Source organism: Eurypyga helias, unplaced genomic scaffold, assembly GCF_000690775.1.
Source record: "Eurypyga helias isolate BGI_N326 unplaced genomic scaffold, ASM69077v1 scaffold17263, whole genome shotgun sequence".
In the NCBI taxonomy this organism is placed as follows: Eukaryota; Metazoa; Chordata; class Aves; order Eurypygiformes; family Eurypygidae; genus Eurypyga; species Eurypyga helias.
In genome coordinates this window covers 28,577-50,273 of record NW_010243274.1, presented here as the reverse complement: position 1 = coordinate 50,273, position 21,697 = coordinate 28,577, and the positions used below count along the sequence as shown (strand labels likewise).

Genomic DNA, 21,697 nt, shown 5'->3' with positions numbered 1-21,697 from the left:
GGGAAACAGGAGTGTGAGTGCTCAGGCCATTTAAAAGGTTTTAAAGAACGAATGAGCCAAATTCCACTTAAGTGATTACATTCTTGCAGGTTAAAAATCGTTTCCCATTCCAAAGGGAGGTACCTCTCTTTGGCACACACTGGCCTCAACTACTGCCTAGTCCGTGCATGATGGACAGAAACCGTTCCTATGGATAAAGAACTATGTTGGGTTTTTTCCTAAACGACAGACTTTTCCTAACATGCTTTTTCTCCTGACCACAGCTGACATCATTTCCAAGACCATGCAAGACTCATTCTCCTCCTCCCTTCACTCAGTACCCGTGCAGCCTTTTGTTCCACACTTCTTCCATCCTCCACTAAAGCCCAACTGCTGCACCCAGCAGACCCTTCAGGATCTATTACGCAGTTCTCTCGGGAAGGAGGCAACGCTTTTGCAACAACTGCAGTTCCAAAGAGCTGGTTCATCTCCCTGCACTGCTGTAGCCTGACACAGCACCGAGGCAGTTAACTTACAAAGCCAGAATTTATCCTGACTCACACTGTTATCCCAACCCTCCCCAAATTCCTCAGACTGAAACCCCCCCCCCACCGCCCCAAGAAGGCGTTCTTCATCAGAGTAGCAAGTTCACTTTAATCAGCGGAGGCAGCTTAAACCCAAGTTCATGGCAGATCTGAGCTGCCACAGAAATGTGTTTTGAAGAGAAACGTTATGGGAAGCTTCACAAAGTTGTTCTGTGATCCTAATGTGAAGTAATAAGCTGTTTACCCAGCATGACTGTACTGGGATTAATTGACAAAGGAGGGGAGATTAATTGCTATTATTTCCCTGTCAGCTTCACTCCTCCACACGCACTCACTGATCTCACAGCCTGCTCCAAGCCTTTCACTGTGTTAATGTGTCAGAACTACCTCAGCTGAGACAAAGTCCTTCACCAAAAACAATATCCAGAAGAGCAACCTACTCCTAAGCCCCTTCAAGTACTAACGAACCCAAATTCGATGCAGCAGAATGAACTCCAGCACTCCTCTGCCCATCATCCTGCCTTTCTGTCAGCTTTTCTGCCCGTGAGCATGCCAAGAATTGGAAAGGATTAGAGAGATCTGCAGCTTGGCAAAGCACAATGAAATTCTGAGCTCTGTGAGGGTGCTGGGGCACTGAAGGAGGAAAAGGGAACAGGGCACGTATGTGAGGCGGAATTCTGACAAGTAGGATCAACTTTAAGCCATCTCTTTGGACAAGATTTCAGTTCATGAGTACGGCATTGTAACTGCCCAAGAAAGCAGCAATAAGGAGCTTAGATAAAAGCCCATTTTCAAAGGCCTCACCTACAAAAGCAAAATTTTTCTCGACTTAGCCGAAATTAGGAATCCAAAACAAACAAGACAGGCCAGAAAACCCCACAAAGACTTCGGCCTGGTTACAGAAGGTGTTAACTAGGAGTTGATTTGAGATTCTGGGAGTGAAAGTATCGGTGTAACGGGTCTTCCCAGGGAAGAGCTGGTCAGACTTAGCCCAACACAGCTCAACCACTATGACCAGAGAAGGACAACAGAACACTTTCCCCTGCAATAAAGGCCGAAGTCTCCGGAATGCTGCTACCTGCTGTTCCAAGAAGTTAAAGGACAAGGTTTTCTTCTGGCTTCAAGTTTTTCTTTTTCCCACGAGATGGCAGCCTAGGAACACTGCGGAAAGGTTACATCCACCTCAAAAATACAGAGATACAAGATTGTGCTGGGCATCACCTTTCTTATAAATTACTTTGCCGTGTTAAACGGCTCAAAACAGAGAGCACACATGGAATTTAAAGATGCAGGAGACTGAGGAGGAGTATTTTAGCCGAAGACGAGGTTCAGTGGCAGGCAGCAGTGTACCCTCCCAGCAGAGCTGAGGAGCAGCATTCACTACCCCCCAGTTTCTCAGCTAGAAAACCGAGACCCATTAGGGTCAGGCAGGGCATTTGTGTAAGATGCCAGACTCCCCATTCCCTTGTAAACAGAGAAGGCTTCATTTGCTCACATCACAAAGACCTTTTGACCTCCTAACACAGCAGATTACTGCCTTCAGCCAAAAACCGCTGGCTCTTACCATCCAGGGATGTTAGGGAACAGAGATGTTTCACAGATGGCGTAGGTGCTGGTGATCCAATCTGCTAGTCAGTAGCTTGTGACAACTAGAATGTTAAGCACCCCTTTTGTATTTAAAGGCTGTTTTGTTCACCTTCATAGTACATGTATAAAAAAAAAAAAACCCAGAGTTCTCTCAGTGAACTTTCACCCCAGGATACAGATCCCCTGGATAAAACCTAGTTCAAAGCCTATCAACATACCTGACCAAAACCATGTAGCCTGCCCACAGCGTTTGAGCCCTGAAGGACGCATCCCGCTGCGCCACCACCACACTCCCCCTCAGTCCTGCCCGGCTGCCCGGGCTCCCAGCGCTGGATCCCGTCCCGCAGCCAGGCAGCGGCGCAGCACTGCAGACCCCCGCCACCCCCTCAGCGTTACCTGAGTAGCCCGGTGGGCAACGGCAGAGGAAGCCATTGACAAGGTCCTCACAGAGCCCTCCATTCTGACACGGCCGGGACTCGCACTCATCGATGTTCGTAAAGCAGGTCTCCCCTTCAAAGTGAAAACACAAATAGGCATCGTAAGTGCCCAGACACATCAGTGAAGGAAAGAATTCAAATGTCAACCGCATTCATAACCTTTTGTGCTTCTTTTCTGTCATTTAAAAATGCGTAAGAATTTCTTGCGCTGCAGCATGTCTCTCCAGACACTCCAGCAAATATACTGTCACCAAAACAATTAGGGAAGATGAAGTACAGAAAGGTCAAATGATTTTCCAGTGTCATGAAAGGGGGCAGCAGCAGGATCAGATCTTGAGCCATTCCCATTGGTGCAATAGTGGGCCAAACGGTCATTTTTCTCTTAAAAAAGAATGAACAAATATTGCTTAGCCACTCTACCAGGGAACTTCCCCAGCTGTTAAATCCAGGATTTTATACATATCTATAAACCAGGGAAAAGTTGATATTTCACTTGAACATCCACAAATCTTCTAGCTCCAAGTGCAAAACATCAAGAACCCTCTCTTCTACCCACTCTGACTGTACAGTTGCTGTCATGAGAGTAATCTCATCAAGGAAACACCTAGAATAGTTATCTGGGACTCCAGGGAATTAGTTTCCTCTGATGAGGAGTTTCACAGGGATCCTGCAGGGAGGAATTCTGCCATATGCATGAGAGACTGACAAAGAGAAACCACCTTGGCATCTGCATAGCCAGAGGGCGTTCATCAAAGCACTCAGAAAGTGCACAGGCTGTTGTGCAGGGCTGAGAGAGGCTGGCAGGCCAGGGAATGACATTCAGAGAGCTCTCTCCAACGTATTCAGGCATCTTCTGGATGCGCCAGGCTGCCGCCTCCTCTGAAATACCAGTCGGTAAGTGATTTTTGTTGCACAGATAACACTGCTCCACCTATCAGGTGCTGGAAGGAAGAACATCTGCGGCCCAGCTCACCTGCAAAGCCTGGCTGGCACCAGCAGAGGAAACCAGCTGCCTGGCTGTAGCTGAAATTACTGGGGAAGTCAGGTCGTGTCCCGTAATAGGCTGGGTTGGAGCGCTCAAAGCATACGCCTCCGTTGTGGCAGGGGTCTGCTGCACACTCATCCACGTCCTCTTCACACTGCTGCCCTGCGTAACCTGCCAGGAGACATCAGTGACAACGTCACACACAGCTTCACTGCAACTAGGCTCCCAAATAGTGTGGCTGCCTTAAAGGTGAGAAAAAGACCCAGAAGACACTGCAGCTCATCTCGCAGGGAGTCCCAGGGTCCTCCACAATGTCAAACGCAGGAGCCAAATAATCAGTTAGCAGGAAAGCATTACCTCATGATAGAAAAAAGCAGAAAAGAGAAAGACAACTCTGTGGTTGAGAACCAGTGTGCATTTCCCAGCTGTGAGGTCAAATGGATTTGGGGATGGGCTGTAAAGGGCAGCAGTGGCAGCCTCACTGTTTCAGACAATGAAAAAAAATTACACTGGACCTTGCAGTATGATCATTAATTCTTTATTTCTTCCACAGGGCAAATTAGCAACGCTCACCGTTGCAGTGTGCCTACACGCCTGCACAGCAAACAGATTTCTAACTCACCTGGCCAGCAGGCACAACTGTAGTTCTTGATTCCCTCCACGCACGTGGCACTGTTCAGGCAGGGTTCGGAGGCACACTCCAGGATATCCAACTCACAGTGGTCCCCCTCGAAGCCGGTGTCACTGCAGTCACAACGGTAGCTGTGGGGCAGCAAAACAGCAGCACGCAAGATCTTAACCTGACTGCAAAGCCCAGTATGAGGAAAGAGCAAATGGAGCTCAGCTGTCAGTCCTCATACCCGCCCAGGGGGCAGAGGAAAAAGACAGTTCCATCTGCACGACCAGGCCACGCTAAGGACACAGCAGACAACCCTCAGCAGCCCGAGTTCACACTTTACCTGTGAAAGGGTCAGTTCAGACACAGGTATGTTCTCAGCGGTTCCCTTTGCTGGTCAAGCTTTGCACATCACTTCCCTTGGTACCCAATACATCAGCTGGAAGCAACAACGGGAATCTTTTCCTACCTTCCTCTAAGCACCTCAGGAGTTCTGCTGCTGGGAGGGCCCTTCTTGCTTACTGCCATAAATCATTCTCAGTTACTGCCCCTGGGACTTACAAAACATTAACACCAATCTTCCCCCTGATTTCTCCTCTAATTTTTACCGGTTGCACTAAGCAGACCTTCAGATGAGCCCTGGCATCTAACCACCCGACCCACAGAGATGCCTCACCTGTTGACGAGGTCACGGCACGTCCCGTTGTGCTGGCACGGCTGGCTGACACATTCATCCACGTCCACCTCACACTGGAGCCCCTGGTAACCCGGCGCACACGTGCAGGTGTAGAACCCAACGCGATCGTTGCACGAGGCCCCGTTCTGGCAAGGGTCTGAATCACATTCATCTATTTCAGCATCACAGTTCACACCTTCGTTAGAAAACAGAGCAAGGGCTGCGTTACCAGCTGTGCTGCCTGCACCTCTGAGCTGGAATCACAAGTGATGTTATCAACCCAAACTGGCTAGCAGAGTGATCTGTTCTCATTTTGCCATAAGACTTCTAGGAGCTCGTGAACAGCGTATGATTCTTACAAATTAAGGACCTTTAAGTTTTACTTGCAAACAAAATTACTTCACCTAGGCTTTTGGATTTTAGCCTTCTATCACAAAATAAATCCCACTATTTGCGAAGCTGTGGTCTCTCATTCAGGTTGGCTGGAGCAGCCATCACTCAGCACTTCACAAATCCCGTTTTCTCGGTAAGCTGTAAAACCTTGACCTTAAAAATGTCACAATACTGTTCTGGTTTGGGATCCTTTGAGGGCAGGGAGGACGGGGATGGGAAGAGAAGAATCACACTGCTAGTCAGTGTTATTTCAGCTTTTATGTACAACACAGCTCTTCCAGTTTCAGTTAGACAGGGCGCTCTCCACTGGTGTTGCACTGCTATTAGGGAGATCCAGTGTTCTACGCCAGAGGCAGCTGCATTTGGGGGATGGGAAAAGCAGTCTCTACCTGCTTCTCCAAAACATTGTTGCATTTCTTTAAATAAGGTTTGTAACTTGCTATGAGATACTTCGGAGAAAAAAGCATTAAAGCAGTGCAAAACGCTAATTACAGTCATACTAGATATTAGTAAGTGATTTTATTATGAACTGCAATTAAAAATGAGGTGTTAGCTTCAATACTACTAGTCAAGGATAATGACAAGTCATGCGTTTTTGGTCCAAAGTCTCAAATTTCTCTGGCAGAATAAGGCCTCCTGCACACCTTCTATGCAACCACCCTCCCACTCCACCTCTTTGAGTCGTCCATGGCCTGGCATCACCTCCAAACCTCAGTCATTACAGTGGCACCTGCCAATCCATCTAATCTCCCCTTCCTGGCAAGGGCTGACCACATAGTGGACATGGCCATCCTAATCCTGACGGAATGTGGGCCCCCTAATCTGCTGGTTCAAACCAGTCAATACCCACGCAACACTTCCTTCACCCAAATTCCAGCTGCGCGCACCAGGGAACAGCCTGGCCTTGCCAGCCCAGGGTGCGAGAACCTCTGGCTGAAGCCCCGGGTCGTAAGGCAAAGCTTCATATCTGACATCAAAATAACTCGGAGCACAAGCAGCTCCTCCAGCTGCCTGGGTGACTGTGTCACTTCCTTGGCAGGGGAATCCCACAGTTCTGAATTAAGGATTCAGCACAAAGATAAAAAAAGACAGAATTTGCGAAGACAGAATTACCCTTGATACTCAAATTCAGCAGAAATCTTAAGGCTGACACAGAAATTGTGCTTTCTTCCTTCATCCCTGCTCATTTTTATCAGTGAGTCAGCATCAGGCCTGCATTCCTGATGTTGTAACTTCTCCCCATTCCTCTGGCAATCAGCAGCATTCCTTCGCAGCAACCCAGCTCTTCAAACACTTCAGTCTGCGACCAGGAGGAAGGCTGAGAAAGTTCATGTGCTAGGTGGTACCAGGCAGGCGTGGGCGCAGGGCAACTGCATTCCACACCGATAAGCAGAGCTGGGGAGAGGAGACCCCCCCCTGCCCGCTGCCTCCCTCACAGATAACTCGCAGGTGTAGATTACGCTCTGAGTCACCATCAGCACAGATGCACAGAATAGAGGTACTTAAGGAAGAACTGGAAAAGAAATCTCCAACTAAAAGCCGCTTTATTCCAAAAAGACTACTTCCCTTAGAGAAGTCCTGCAGGCCAGGACAAAGAACTACAGGCCACACAGGCAGAGATAAGTTATTACTACATTTCCTGATAATAAATCTCTTTTCTTGTATATCTCCTTTAATTTCACACTGAGAGCTAATCACACCTACTTTCCATCTAGTACTCCAAGTCTCAGACAGTCGCCACACTTTCACTCTTATATCCATGGCTCTTCAACACAGAATCACAGACTGGTTTGGGTTGGAAAGGACCTTAAAGACCATCTAGTTCCAACCCCCCTGCCATGGGCAGGGACACCTTCCCTAGCCCAGGTTGCTCCAAGCCTCATCCAGCCTGGCCTTCGACACTTCCAAGGATGGGGCATCCACAGCTTCTCTGGGAACCTGTCCCAGTGCCTCCCCACCCTCTCTGGGAAGAACTTCTTCCTGATGTCCAATCTAAACCTCCCCACTTTCAATTTAAACCTGTTTCCCCTTGTCCTGTCACTACAGACCCTTGTAAAAAGCCCCCCCCAGCTTCCTTGTAGCCCCTTCAGGCACTGGAAGGGGCAATAAGGTCTCCCTGGAACCCTCCTTTCTCCAGGCTGAAGACACTTAGGTTGGAAAAGATGTTTAATATGATCAGGACCACCCGTTGACCCAGCACTGCTGAGGCTGCCACTAAACCACATCCCCAGGCGCCACATCCACACGTCTGTTAAACACCACCCGCGCAGATCAGAGCCTCGGCTGCTGCCCGGAAGCCAGGACAACAGGCCCTAAACCTACTCACACACAGTACCAACCAGAAATACATGTCATGCAACGAAGATGGGTCTCACGGCTGTAAAACAACAGCTTCTCAGGAGAGCTACAACACCCGGCAGCAGCAGGCAATTGTGGAACTCCACGGACACAACCCCCCAGCCCGTACGTGAGCACCAAAGGTACCTGTGTAGCCGGGAACGCAGGTGCAGACGTAGTGATCCATCTCGTTGAGGCAGGTGCCGTTGTTTTTGCAGGGCCGGGAGGCACACTCGTTGATATCGATCTCGCAGTTGTACCCCTGGAAGCCGGGCACGCAGAAGCAGCTGTACTCGTTCACCCCGTCTCGGCAGATGGCTCCGTTCTGGCAGGGGCTCGAGGCGCACTCATCGACGTTGTCCCTGCAGTCGGCCCCGGCAAAGCCAGGCTGGCAGAGGCAGGTGTAACCCCCAGGGCCCTGCACGCACGTCCCGTTATTTAGGCAGGGGTGGCTGGAGCATCCGGAGCTTTCTGTTTGGCAGCCTTCTCCGTTCAGTCCCGTTTGGCATCTGCAGGTGTACCCATTTACATCGTCCACACATGCAAAGCCAGGGCCGTCACAAGGGTTGCTCTCGCACTCGTTAACGTTACACTCGCTATCTGAGAAGCCAGGCATACAGATACATTTGTATTCCAGGAGTCCTGGAGTCCTGTTGCAAATCCTATGGGCAGGACACGCATGTTTAATGCAGGCATCATACAGGAGTTCACAGTTTATGCCCATGTAGGCTACAGGCTCCACGGGGCAGGTGCACTGGTAACCCACTTCCAAATCCTCACAGCTCCCCCCATTTTCACAGGGGGATGAGGAACAGCTGCTGTCGTTCTCAGAGTGTGAGGTTCCTGTTGAGAGAGAGACTTGTTAGTCAGCACGTGTAGCCCTAAGGAAGAAAGTTCTGCCAACCACCACATACAGCTTGGAGAGGAGCAGCGGAACGTATCACTTTAAATCCATTCCCAAGGTGAACCTTGGGGAAAATTCAATGATCCCTGTCACTGGTAGGCCGTGCCCTTTTTGCTGCTTTCTGTAGGTATCTGGGTGACGGGAATCAGTGTCTGGGAATCTCCCCAGCTGCACGGGGAGGCTCAAACAGCCACAGGCCTGCCAGCTCTGACACTACCCACTGCTCACCACCCTTGGCCCTCACCACATTACTGCTGGGGCAGACACGTTGGCTGAACGTGCCAAGCTCCATGCTAAGGATTTGCCAGGATCACACCGACAGCATCACTTCCTAGCTGACCTTACACATTCTCTCATTCATGCCATCATTATCCCAGCCCATTTTTGGTCATGTTTGCCTTGCTCTGGTGCACCTTCTACCCAGCCAATAGTTAATCTGTGTCAGTGGTTTTCTACCAACTCCCCGCCCCACCAGCTCCTCAGTCTCTTTGTACCTGAAGCTGGAGGCATCTGGCTTCAGGGCCCAAAAGGGATTTATAGGAGACTTGGGTTTACAATAGCCTGCCCCTGCCCTGACCTCCCCCAAATTCCTCCCACCAAAAGACTGTAGTGTTTCTAAGTCTCCTTTTAAGAGGCAGTGGGATGGGGGAGGGAGGGTGCTCAGGGACTTAGACAACCCTTTCTCTTCCCAGCATCATCTCTACACCCACCCCTCCCTTCCTCCCTCATGTGATGCTGGGGAGACTGGGTGAGCATTGCACTGTCCAGCAATCTCATTATTCTGCCATCAACCCTTTTATTCTCAGATTCCCAGTCAGGCAGAAAACAAGGATGACGGAATCTGCCTGGAATCTCTGCAGCAATTAGAGTGGAAGCCCAGGAAACTATTTGCAAAAGAGCTTTACTAGGCAGGAGATTCGGCCTTTGTAAGCTTAATGAGTAACCAGGCCCGGCCTGCATTTCCATCCTTCCATAGGCCAGGAGCACTTTTTTTGTGATAAAAAAGTGACCAAGTCGCTTCTCTGCATGGTCAGAAGCCCTTCTCCGATTTGCAGCAAACTCCATCTGCACAGAAATTCCCATTTCAACCCAATCACCAAGCACTGCCAGTGCAGATGGGCTGAAGTCATTTCACAGGCTACCTGCATAGTTTTCTGATCTAAATGCTTCGTGCAATAAAGATAAACATCAAATCCCTTTGCTATTTCCTTCTTTTCCAGAGTTCTTTCGCAACGACATACCTTTCTGTACCTTCTGGTTCGGTTCATCACAGACCACAGTGCTCAACAACCTGTATTAGCCATTGACGCCTGTCCAGTACAAAAACACACACGGCCCCACAGCCACACACAAACTTGTCGGCACAAGAGGGCTGGACTAGAGACACCAACTCCAGCAAACACAAAGCTTCACGGAAGCTGAAAAGGCTCCCTTGGTTACCAAAGAACAGCATTAACAGGGAGAATTCCATCCTCCCCCAAGCTCGGTGTGACCACCACCAACAGCAGTGGGTAACTAGCCACGCGTACTCGTCATCTGTGGGGATAACTCGTTATACACAGGACTGCTTAGAGAAAAGCCCAAGTCCTGCACTGTTACTGTACTATTTCAGACACTTTCTGTGACCACATGGTACTTTAGTTCTGTCTAAAGGTGATGGCTTCAGCAGGACCTCATTTTGAAGGAAAACGTTCCTTTTTTGGAACAAATAGCCCGAAGCAACACAACACTGTGTCTAAGGCATGCATGGAGCAGGCTGAGAACACTGCAACTTAGGTCACAAGAAACTAAACAATATGTAAATCACCACAAATTATTCTGTGAACGGCAGCTTGCAGGAAATGACCCACATGCCGGCCCCACTCCGTCGAGGTTACAGGCGAATCGCCACCACTGACTCCAAGACTGTACCATCTGCTCCCGGACGCCTGTACCAGTACAGCAGCACTTCCCACGGACACACCACGCTGCTGCGGAGCTACAGCACAGCCCCCACATTCATCCCACGGCAGTGCTACACCTCTGGCTGAATACTTCACCTCGGATGACACGCTAACTCGAAGCAGAGTTTGTCGCAGAGCGATGTCAGAAAGGGGGCTTTCAGCAGGGAGGAGGAGTACAACACTTTGTAACATCCCCAGGAAGTTAAACACAGGGTCTGCAAGACCCTTGACAAAGAACACACCTGACGTTTGGTCTGGGTTTCTTTTCATCCCTCAGCCCTAGGACACACAGTAATTCCTCTCTGTTTGGGAACAGATCATTATATGAATGTGAATAGCATATGAATACGCACCAAGTGCTAATAAGCATAATGAATAAATCAGCTTTTCCTGCTGCACACTATACCAACCATGAAAACAGGTAATTCAGACTATGCTGCTACATCAAACTGGTGAAAATCAGATCAAAGTCGTCGCTGAATGACAAGAGTTTATAGTTTTCCACCAAAGTAGTTGTTGCTGGATTAACAATGCCATTCGGGATTTTTCATTTCCCAAGAATCATAGAGTTAGACCATCTGTAACCCAACTCTGAAATGAAACTGGAGAGGACGAGGGTTTCTTTGAAGAATCCGTTCCAGGCATTTAGGGGTGGATTAGGAGGAACTTCAAAGGCTAACAGAGTTGCATAAAAAGCATTCATTGAGCTCTGTCAGGACAGGTCTGGTTTTACACTTCCAAGGTAGCTGACAAAGATTTTCCCTAAAAGATGAGGTTTGTGACCTTCTGTATCACTTGAAGGCAAACAAGCTGCATGACCAGGCTTTGTTTTAATTACTGGCTTTAATAGCTTTATACCTCTACTACACGATCTTGTCAAAGGGCAGTTGCAACAGCAAGTTTTCTAGCCATAAAAAGGGAAATCAGAAATTAGTGGGATGCTGGGCAACCCGAGATCCTCCTGGCAGTGGTCACTGACTCCCCCAGAGAGTCCTGAGGAATCTCTTCGGCAGACTGGGCCCAGATGCTGTTGCACGGGCAAAGAGCTGTAGGAACTGATAAAGAGTGGAGGAGGAGAGCGGTAGCCAGGCCTCTGTCTTTTTCTTTAAAAAACAAACCAAGCCCCTCAGCTTTGCCTGTTCTCCGTCATCTCACACAGGCTCGGTGGCAATTTCCCCCATAGCACGAGTTGCACTGCAGTCAGCCCTTTCACAGCCGCCCTCTCCATCCTGACTGTGTGTCAGCACCGCTGGCGGAAGGTTTAGGAGAGACCAGCTGCGAGTTGCAAGGACAGTCCACAGGACACGGGCCTTCAGGCGTTTTATTACTTCACCGCTGGTGAGCTGCTGCTTCAGCACTACCCACTGGCTTCTCTTCTTTGGTTTTGCTTTGCACAGGTTTGCTTTTCCCAGGTCTGGGGAAGCTATGAGAGAGGATGGATGCCTGCGGATCACACAATAACCTATTCCAAAATTGAGAGGAATAATTGTGCACCCTAGGACTGAGGGATGGAAATAAAACCAGAGCTAAAGACGTCAGCTGGGGATACCTGACCCCACGGCAGATGCGCAGTGCCACATCTTCATGAACCTCCCTCGTCTGAATTTTAGCAGCTTAAGTTGTTGATTCCCAAGGTCCCCACAAGTGCCACCTTGTCCATGCACACTGAAGTTTCTCTACCCTCACTCTGCTTCACTGATAACTCCTTACCATGCTCTTAATAGGCACTTAAAATTCCAACAAGGAAGTGGCAGGCATTGGGGTTATCAGCGCAGTTTACTCCCTTCTTCCTTCACACTGAAGGACAATTTTGGCAATTGATTTTTTTTTTCAATTACACTTCATGTGTTATTCAACTGGAACAACACAAATCTCCACAAACAAATTCCATGCACTCCTGAAAACGCCCATCTCAGTACCTGTTCATGCCCTGCACTCAGAGCACACGTTCAATTTTTCACCATCTCCTGCATCCAGCATCTCAGCAAAACACTCAGAATCACAGACACAAAGGCCAGAAGAGTCAGGAGGCCGTGGTATTATTTCCTGGCCCGGCACAAACTTCACGTGAGCTTAGGCAAGCCAGTTCCACTTCGTGTTTCAGTTTGCCCCACCTAAAATACAGGTACAGGTACGTATTTTCACGAGTGTCCTGTAAGATGAAATCGTTCGAAACCTTTAATACTCCACGTTAGAGGTGTTACAGAATTAGACAGTGAGATTTTTCCTGTCTGGAACACGGAGGTGTTTTATTTCAGCACATAACATAAATATTACAACTGTCTAGCAAAAGGGAAGACAGTCAAAGGAAAGGGTATATTTTATTTCTGGATTCACACTGACAACATGAAATATATTTCCACAAGTTCCAGACTCTGAAAACTTGCCCAATTTGACACATCCAGCTGTGGCTTTGATCATCCCTAGATGCCTGAACCATCTCAGGAAGCAGAGAATACCGAGCAGGAGAAGGTAGGCTCTAAAGTCATCTAACGTGCCAGATTGGGCCCTTTACCCAGACTAATTACGGCAACATTAATGATAAAAGGAACGGGGTCTTTCCTATCTTGGGGTCATCAGAAGCTTGGCTTTCTGAGACAAAAGGATGAGAGTCTGGTCTGCATAGTCCAACTTTTCTCATCCCTTTAGCTTCTCTCTCCCAGAAAGTCAGCACAATTCACATCACCCACAGTCCAGATTTCAAAAAGACAGAAACACAGAGGATGTGAAATAGCAGACTGAAGCTCAGTGCTTTTAAGAGGTAACCAGGCTACGTGTACGCCCAACAGCGTGTCCCCATGCCATGAACCGAGCAGAGTAAGGGAATGGGCACTCTTCTCCTCAAGGACCCACTACTGTGAAGGATTCCCAGATGAAGGAGAAAAGTTACACGCTGCATCTCCTACTACTTCCCTTTCTGTTAAACAAGTTGCAACAGACAGGACTCCGGCACGTTCTCCTCTTGCTTTAGGGATACACTTTTGCAGAAGACAGCCTCTTGCTTACAAGTATTTATGTTCCCAAACTGATGACCCATTAATGATGTGTTAAGTACCTTTTGTGCATGGATTTGTTGTGGAGGTCCCTGACTCCCTTGCTGTTTAAAATCATGCTCCCTATGACTTATCTTTTACAAAAATCACTGGAGGCTTGAGGAGAACAAGGCGTCTTTCGGGTGGTTTCACCTGCCCGACTCACTACAACAACCGGAAAAAGACAATTTACACGGAGGAGGAGAGAACAGCCCTCTACCCAGCAGCAGCCCCCAACCGCCCCAAAATAACGGAGGAATTCCTGTGGAACCTGGGGGAATCTTCAAGTGCCTAAACCGTGAGTGCTCAAAGCCCCGGCCTGACGCAATTCCCACCAGTCAGGCTCTGCTCCTGCTGACTGCCCCAGCTTGTTTCCCGCTAGAGACAGATACCGAGGCCAAGGGTAGAGAGGGAACCCCTCCACCTCAAGTATGAGGGTAACACAACTACTAAATAAACTCTGAATAAAGGAATGGAAAGAGTTATGTCTCCATGACAACAGGAAGGCATGTGCTTATATTAGTAAATCCCTGCTGACCTCTGCTGATCTTTCCCTGTCCTGGTCAGTGTAAAGGATTAGTGAGAGGGTACAGGCTGCGGCCTGTTCCCAGGATCCACACAAAAGGCAGGCAAGCCGGGCAGGCCTGAAAAGGGGCTTTCAAGCTGTTCAGCCCCTCTCTCCCCCACCCTTGCCAACTCTGGAAGGATAACCTTGCTATGGAAGGTAATAGCAGGATAAAATCCAACTCTTCTTTATGAAGCACCTTCAGTGTCCAAGGCATGTGCAAGGCCTTTTTAGGTGGCTTCACACATCCTAGGGCTTTCCAAGCCCCATTTCCTTCTGACACAGAGAGATTAAACCCTTTCTTCCCAGGCCTGGGCAAAGCACCTGCTCCTAGTAATGCCAGCATCAGAAAACAGGACCCTGAAATTCTCTGAGGCTACTGACAAGCTCATGAAATGCTAATAATTGGCACTGATTTTTCACCCAGCCTAAAATATTCCATAACCTGTATTCCTTGGTCCTGTTTGACATGGTAACAGGCGCCTTTTGACAGCTGCTTTCACAGTGGGCCTTTCTATTCAGCATCAGAGAACCGTGGGCATGGGAAGCTTTCCAAAATACCACTGTTTGATCACAACTACTAAGCCCCCGAGCTGCAGCCGCTCACCACCCCTGCCAGCCATCAGGAGAAGCTCTGTTGAAGTAGCTTGCTCCCACCTACCAGCTGCTCCCTCTCCCCCAACCACTTCCCATCAGCTTTTGTTTGAATTTCCATGCTCGGGTGATGTCACCATGAGGATCAGGTATATTCAATCCCCCTTAAGATTCTGGTGCCCAGAGTGAAGTTCTTCCTCTCCATTTTTCCACAGCAACTATCAATTTTTTTTATTGTTGCACGAATAGGACAGAAGGGAGAAATAACATTTCAGGGAGAACAGAGGCTGAGATACTACAGCTGGCTGAATCTAAGTGTCACCATTATCATCTCAGGTTAACAGCCGTGACAATATCTGTGAAGCAAGACATGACACTGACCAAAAGTATCCAAAATAAAGATTAGACAATCAAAAAGCAACAGTGGCGATCAGCAGGTGGTCCCTCTAAGCCAATACTGAATAAATGGCAATGCCTACAGCATCTTCTAGAAGAGTCATTTTAACAAGAGCCATACTACTCACGGCTTTGATACGCCTTGTAGAGTTTTGGTAGGTTAACACACCAGGCCACTCTCTTAGCCAACTGCCACTTGGACACTAATTTAAACAGCCCTAGTGAAGCCCGTGCACACAGTTCAGACTGCAGTTTTTCCCATCCAAAGTTTTAGATGGATATTGGACATTCATCGCTCCCCAGCCAACTTCTTCCATTGGTTTTCTTTGTTACTGGAGGCCAACAAGTTCCAGACCCCATCTGCATCGAGGTTTTGATGTGAGAGAGCTTTTTTATGCCAGAGATGTACACAGCCTGCTAGTACAACACATTTATACAGCCTTATGAAGGCCTAGACCATTAGACTTTCACTCAGACAGGCGTAAGAAGATGTGGCTCAGTTTCCTCTTGGGAAACATGCAGAATATTTATCCCCTCAAAGAAGCAGAACGCTGATTCCAGTCCCTCTCCCACCCAGCTTGCCCAGTGAATTGCTGAATGGTGCCTAATGGTGGGCAGCAATCCATAGGGCTGAGCAGTGCCAATATTATGGACAGAGGCATTAACAGCATTAATCAGGAATACCACTTCAGGGAATTACACTTCCTCTTAGCACAGAACAAGTAGCCAGCTAGCTTGTTTACATTATCTGTTCACTGTTTTAATGCAGGTCTGAAGATGTAACTCCTATTATCACACTTCTAGAACCTGGAGAAAGACAGAGGCTATAAATCCATGTTTTATGATAGTATTGCATATATATTGCCACAGTAAGTCTTTGATCTTCTGTGCTTATGACACTCCAGTATTTTCCCTTGGTAAACACTCCTCCAAGCTGACCTTCATGGTTTACACAGTTCTCTGATCTCTCAGCCATTTCCAGAGATCAGAGACAGGGGGTTTCCTGTGTATTCAGTTAATCAGATTGAGTCACAAGCTTTAATTTCCAATTCTTATTTAAATATCCTAACAAACAACAAAACAGCTGAAAAGAGTGTACTTTGCTTCCATGTTTTGAAGTGAGATTTACACCGCCCTACGTCCCAGCTAATCTCAGAGCCTGCATTAGAGCAGATAGCAAACTGCCAGAAAAAAGGTTTGTCTGCACGTTTTCTCTCAACAGGCGTCCAAAGCATTCTGCAGGAGAAAGGTATGTGAGTGACTGTGCTCATTGCTGGCCGGAGCTGTGGGAGCAGAAGGGAGTAGACACTCAGCTCTGCCCTCCAGAATCTCCTTTAGAAGACAAGAAATTAAGCAGAGAGCTATTCTGCCCATTACACAGACAACAGCAGTGGAGTCACATGCAGACTCTGTCCCACCGTCCCTCTGGAGTTCATTTGGAAGGACTGGAGATAGCGTGGCTCTGGCTGCAGGATGGCTACAGCTTGCAACAGGCTGTCTGGATTATCAGAATTTTCGCAAAAATGTTGACCAAGTAACATAGCCACTCTGTGCTGCGATGACATTTAGACTCAGTCAATACAAGGGCAAGAAAAGGTATTTCCTTATGGCCTTAAAATTCTGCAAGTGCTACATAACCTCCAGCAGTTAAAACCTGGCAGAACTCCCTTTGCAAATAGGAGCAGGTGGAAAGACTATGGGAATTACTGCTTCCCTTGCGATTTCCTGGCTATGTCACGATGTGGCATCCACCTGCACTCCAAAAGAAAACAATGCCCTCAGTAAATCACTGTTCCAGAGAGGAGCTTTACCCAGGAGTGAAAAGCTGTCGGTGCGACAGTCAAACAGCACAAACCCCCCTGACACGCCAGCTCCCTGGCAGCCACATACTGAGCAACACCGAACACGCACTGGGCCTTCCTCCTGCACAACACAAAGCGCCGTAATTGCTTCACACTCCAAACCAGTAGCTATGGTTACTAGATACAAAAGACAGTCCTGCCGCTTCCCTGTGGCCAGAGGAATTCCAGGCACTTGGAGCGAATGCACCAGACAAAGAAGCTGGTACAAGGAAGAGAGAAAAAAAAATTCAGACCAAAATCAAAAGCTATTCTGAGTTTCGTATTCATAGTTGAGGTGATGAGAGCAAAGGGAATTTAGGGAGGGTTTGGAGGGGGAAAAAAAGACTTTTGGGGAATCAAAGGAAAAGCTGAAAACTTTCTCCAACTCTCAGAAAATACATAAACGTCACCCACTAACGTGAGAAAATGCCAAATGCAGCGTTCCCCAGACACTGGCAGAGAAAAGGCACTTTGACTGTATTTTCTGCATGTCCTCCATGTTTTACCTCCACTTCTTTGTGTCATTGATCATTCCTGTCCTCAGTGGGAACCAAACAAGACTTTTACATGCAGATACTGGCCTGGCAGTGCCGAGGAGAGGATAAAGAGGCCAGTTCAATCCCAATCATACCTTCCAGTAAAAGGTTGGACATGTTCCTGACGTGACCTTATAATCGCTAGATGACTAAAACAGATGTCTAGGCCCAGCAGATCTCCAGATACCCATTCCAGAAGAAACAGAGAAATCTGTTTTTCAGGGAGCATAAGAAACTTGCGTACAAGGGTGACTTTTAGAGCCCAAAGACATGTTCATGGGAACTTGAAGAACCTCAGGATAGTCAAGTATATTATTTGGCTATAAAATAAGATTTCAATGTAAAATGAAAACAAGAACCTCCATCAGTGGGACAGACTCTTTTGTTACTTCATCACGTCTTGCACTTTCAGGACGGAACAGCTTTCCTCAGAATTTCTAAGTGAGAATACTCATGTAATGTCGTCTTACTCCACATTCTGTAACAGAGGTATCTGGCACTTCAGTGTATTAGTGCACTCCCCTAGGTGCACTCCTCCTCTTTTGCCTAAATGTATTTCTAAGCCATACAGAAAGGAAATAAAGCCCTGTGCTTTGTCATCTGTATGGGCACAACTGTAACATTTTGAACTTTTCAATGGAGGAAACAGTTACCAGAATAGCCGAGTACTTGATTACATGAAAGTATTTAGCTCTTGTGAATAAATGCATACACACATGTGCGCAGGGAGAAAGGCAAAAGGAGACAAGAACTAATAGAAGGAAGAACACATCTAGAATGAAACACCTCTTTATCTTCCAGGCAAGAAGTTTCAGACTTCAAATCTAACCGTGAGAGTGACATTTTGCTCAGTTACCTTTGCAATACAAGGGCAGATCACAGATCTGATCCAAAGTTACTGCACAGTAGCTGGGTAAGAATCAGGCACAGAAGACAAAAACTTACCCCAAAATAAGAGGAAAAGTGGCAGCAGGAGAGCAGCATTGTAGGCCCTGGATGTAGTTTTCTTTAATTCCATGACAAGTCTAAGAGTGGCGGTTCTAAAACCTCAGGGGAGAAACAGTAGCTGGAAGCTAGGAAACACCAGCGCTGCCCACATCACGGACTTTGGCGAGTTTTCCCTACTACAGGCGCTGGCTCCATGCTCTGCGAATTGGGGACTAGCACTGAGCCGGTGGACAGAGTCCCCGGCCACTCTCAGTGCTCCTGGAACACAGGGAAAACGCTGCCTGGATCGCACGGACCGAACTGCTCAGGGCAAAGCCAGCTGGATTTGCAGGCGCAGCAGCTGGAGGGCTTACAGGCCAACGCCTGGGCTGTCCAAGGCAGTAAGGCACCCGCAGGCAAAAAGGGAAAAGGACCCTGTGTGGGGTTTTTGCTTTCTGGTTTATGACCACCCTCTATACAATGGAGAAAACAAACCTGGCGTCTCCTCCATAGCGGTGACGGCAGCTCAGAACTGGCTGGGACCGAGGTGGCCGGGGTTATTTGGAGGATGCACGCTTCTGCCTCAGCTCAGATTTACAGACAAACTCCAGACGAGGATCAATCACAATTTTCTGACAGAGGCTGCTTTGTTGAAAGAGAAAAAAAGACAAAAGACGAAAAGCACACGGTTAAACCCAAAAGAGCAGAGTTAGTCCACGTTAGTCTCCACAGATACACCATGAGATGTGTGAACCCACAAGACATACGAACCCACAAAACGTACATGAACCCTCTTTTCCCCATTAAGGAACAGTTATGGAGACCAACAGGAGACGTGTCTGCGTAACACGAGCACCAAACCCCATCACCACCTTTAGATGCATGTGTTTAGTTTTGGAAGTGGAAAGGAATTATCAGTGTCCATTGTTTTATGAAAGTAACTGGAAAAAGACAGAGCCCACGCTCAGTTGTGACCTACTAAGTACCTCTAAATCCACATCACAATTGGATTAAATTAACTGTAATGAGAATTACGTACGTTGCCTCACCCTTCCACTGACAACTAAGAATAGAAGGCAGGGAAGATGTCACACAAATTCCAAGAGTAACCAAGAAACAGCGAGGAATGGTGCAGACAGGCCTGGGCTGCCTCTGATGGAAACACCAGCAAGGCGACAAGGAGTAATCACCATCATCTCCCCGCCCTGGCAGAGCAGAGAGAGGCTGCTGTGCACGCGAGGGAAGGGGGGTGTTTTCTGCACTGCCCTTGCCTTTAGCCCAGAGAGCAGAGCGGCCACAGGCAGAGCATCTGCACCACCAGAGCACTGCAATTCAGCAGCAAACGGTTCATCTCGCCATCCTGCCTTGGAATGCTCCAGAGATGATGTATCACGTGTTATCAAGCTTATCTGGACCACCCTGCCCCCACTTTCATCTCTGGAGTCTCCAGTCTGTTTTCTCAAGATCAGCCTCAGTATTAGTTTCTTGCCAGTTACCACGACCATCTGGAACTCATTTCTCCCTCTTCAGATTCTTACTTTGCTGTCAGGGGACTTAACCAAGCGCTGACACGTGCAGAATCTTCCTGCTCAGAAATTTTTTGCCTCACCTGCCTGAATTATCCTCTTAACAACTCACCTTTTCCAAATCAAAGCAAATACATATGATCCACCGCCCAACCAGCACTGCAAGAAACCACCACTCCTCCCCCACTGGATACAGCCACTTTCTGGAAGTCGACCGGTGCAACACTTGACAACACTGGGGACATAAACTGCCCACAGGGACTTTGGGCTTGTTTCTCTACCTGAAGGACATGCTCAGCTTTCATAAAACAGCATTAGTGTAACAAATCCCCCCACGTAATGAACTGGAGGTCATCCCATGGTGGCTTAGCTCTCGTGCAGCTCTGCAGCTGCTGCTGTGCTGTGTGGCCTGTCACCCCTGACAGAGCCATCAGCTACGAATGACTCGCGACACGCTAGCGACACTCAGAAAGGAGCAGTTTAGCAGAGGCTGAAAAATTAAAAAGCTCCGGAGATTAACATTCTCAGTGTCTCTCGTACACCTGAGACAGCGTCTTGAGCAGCAGCTTCTTGTGCTAGTGACTGAGCTTTACTCTGGACTCTGCACTTGGTCTGGCTGCCAAGTTCACGTTGATGGGTTCGGCCAGAACTGCTAACACAGCCAACAGCTCGGTGACACTACCCAAGCGGGAGCGCTGTGAGCGGTACCTTTGTGAAGGTATCACTGCGTGCATTTGTCACACAGGGTTTGGGCTTGAGCCACCTGGGAAATGGCCGTAGCAAGCGGTTCTCAGCCAAAATCTTCGACAGAGGTGAGAGTCTCAGGGCTGCACTGCTGCCAGGATGCACATACTGTGAGTTCTGGGGTTGGGGCAGGTTAGGAGGGATGATCCTCTTGGACAAAGTGTTCATTTGTTCTCTATGACCACTGTTAACTGCTAGCACATCCAAGTCATCTGCTGGGATTTAGGCTCGTTTAGTGTCACTCAAAACCCAAGCTAACGAAGCCCGCATACATCAAAACATCTGACTTCCTCATAATAATCAAAACACCTTAATCCAGTCTCTGTTTGTGAGGATATCAGAATTTTTCAACATTCATGGCTGTAATTTTATGAGATTTTGCCAGCACAAATGGCAGGCCATTTCTGTTCTGGACCCTTGGGCACACAAAGCCAATGTGGGTATTAACCAGCTTAGTCCAATTAACAGACCCTAATGCAACTCCGTTAAGGTCCTGATTTGTTAGGCTTGACTACATTTCCAAAGAAGGAGCACAAATGGGTGGATTTGTTATCTAAAGCATAAGCATAAGTCCTTAGTCATCCTTGCTAAAGCCTTCCCCAGACTGGCCATGGTTCGCGCTACCTCCGCATCGCTGCAGTCCAGCGTCAGTATAATCTGCTCTTTAACATAGTATTAAAACCAGAGCCAAAGGACACAGCTGCTTTCGTCTGTGTAACACTCATTACAAGAGACTTAAGGACAGCGTAACAGCAAGGCTTCTATTCTCAGCCAGTAGGCAGGAAACTGCGAGCCGGAAATGCATGCCATGAAAATGGGGCAGCAGTAGGCAAGCTGGATTAAGAGAACAGGCAAGAGTAGGTCTGGGGTACTCAGCAGAGCCTTCCTATCCTCTTGTTCTATATACTGCACTTTTCGCAGAGCAATCCTCTGCGTTTTTCTACAAACGGTTCAGAATGAACCGCCCAGCAAAGCACCGCAGCAACACCGTCTGCACTTTCCATTCAAAGAACAACGCACGCTCGCACGAGTTCCACAACCTTTCCTCACACAGGGCTTAAAATAATCCTAATGTTACAGATGGGATACTGGCCTTCAGACGTGTGACACGACAGCCAGCATCACAGATGGAAG

At 48.0% G+C, this 21,697-nt stretch overlaps 1 protein-coding gene across 1 annotated transcript in view; it reads right to left on the bottom strand.

Annotated features, from left to right (window-relative positions):
* LOC104507919 (protein crumbs homolog 2-like) overlaps positions 1-18,384 on the bottom strand; it is a gene marked incomplete at its 3' end in the record, with an annotated part of 30,967 nt that extends 12,583 nt beyond the window's left edge. Inside the window, exons 1-6 of the mRNA XM_010149355.1 lie at positions 18,312-18,384; positions 7,703-8,398; positions 4,826-5,021; positions 4,156-4,295; positions 3,522-3,704; positions 2,508-2,621 (exon numbers count right to left, since the gene is read on the bottom strand). Coding sequence (XP_010147657.1) covers positions 2,508-2,621; positions 3,522-3,704; positions 4,156-4,295; positions 4,826-5,021; positions 7,703-8,398; positions 18,312-18,384 — 1,402 coding nt within the window. The remainder of the gene's footprint in view (positions 1-2,507; positions 2,622-3,521; positions 3,705-4,155; positions 4,296-4,825; positions 5,022-7,702; positions 8,399-18,311) is intronic.
* Positions 18,385-21,697: the final 3,313 nt, after the last annotated feature.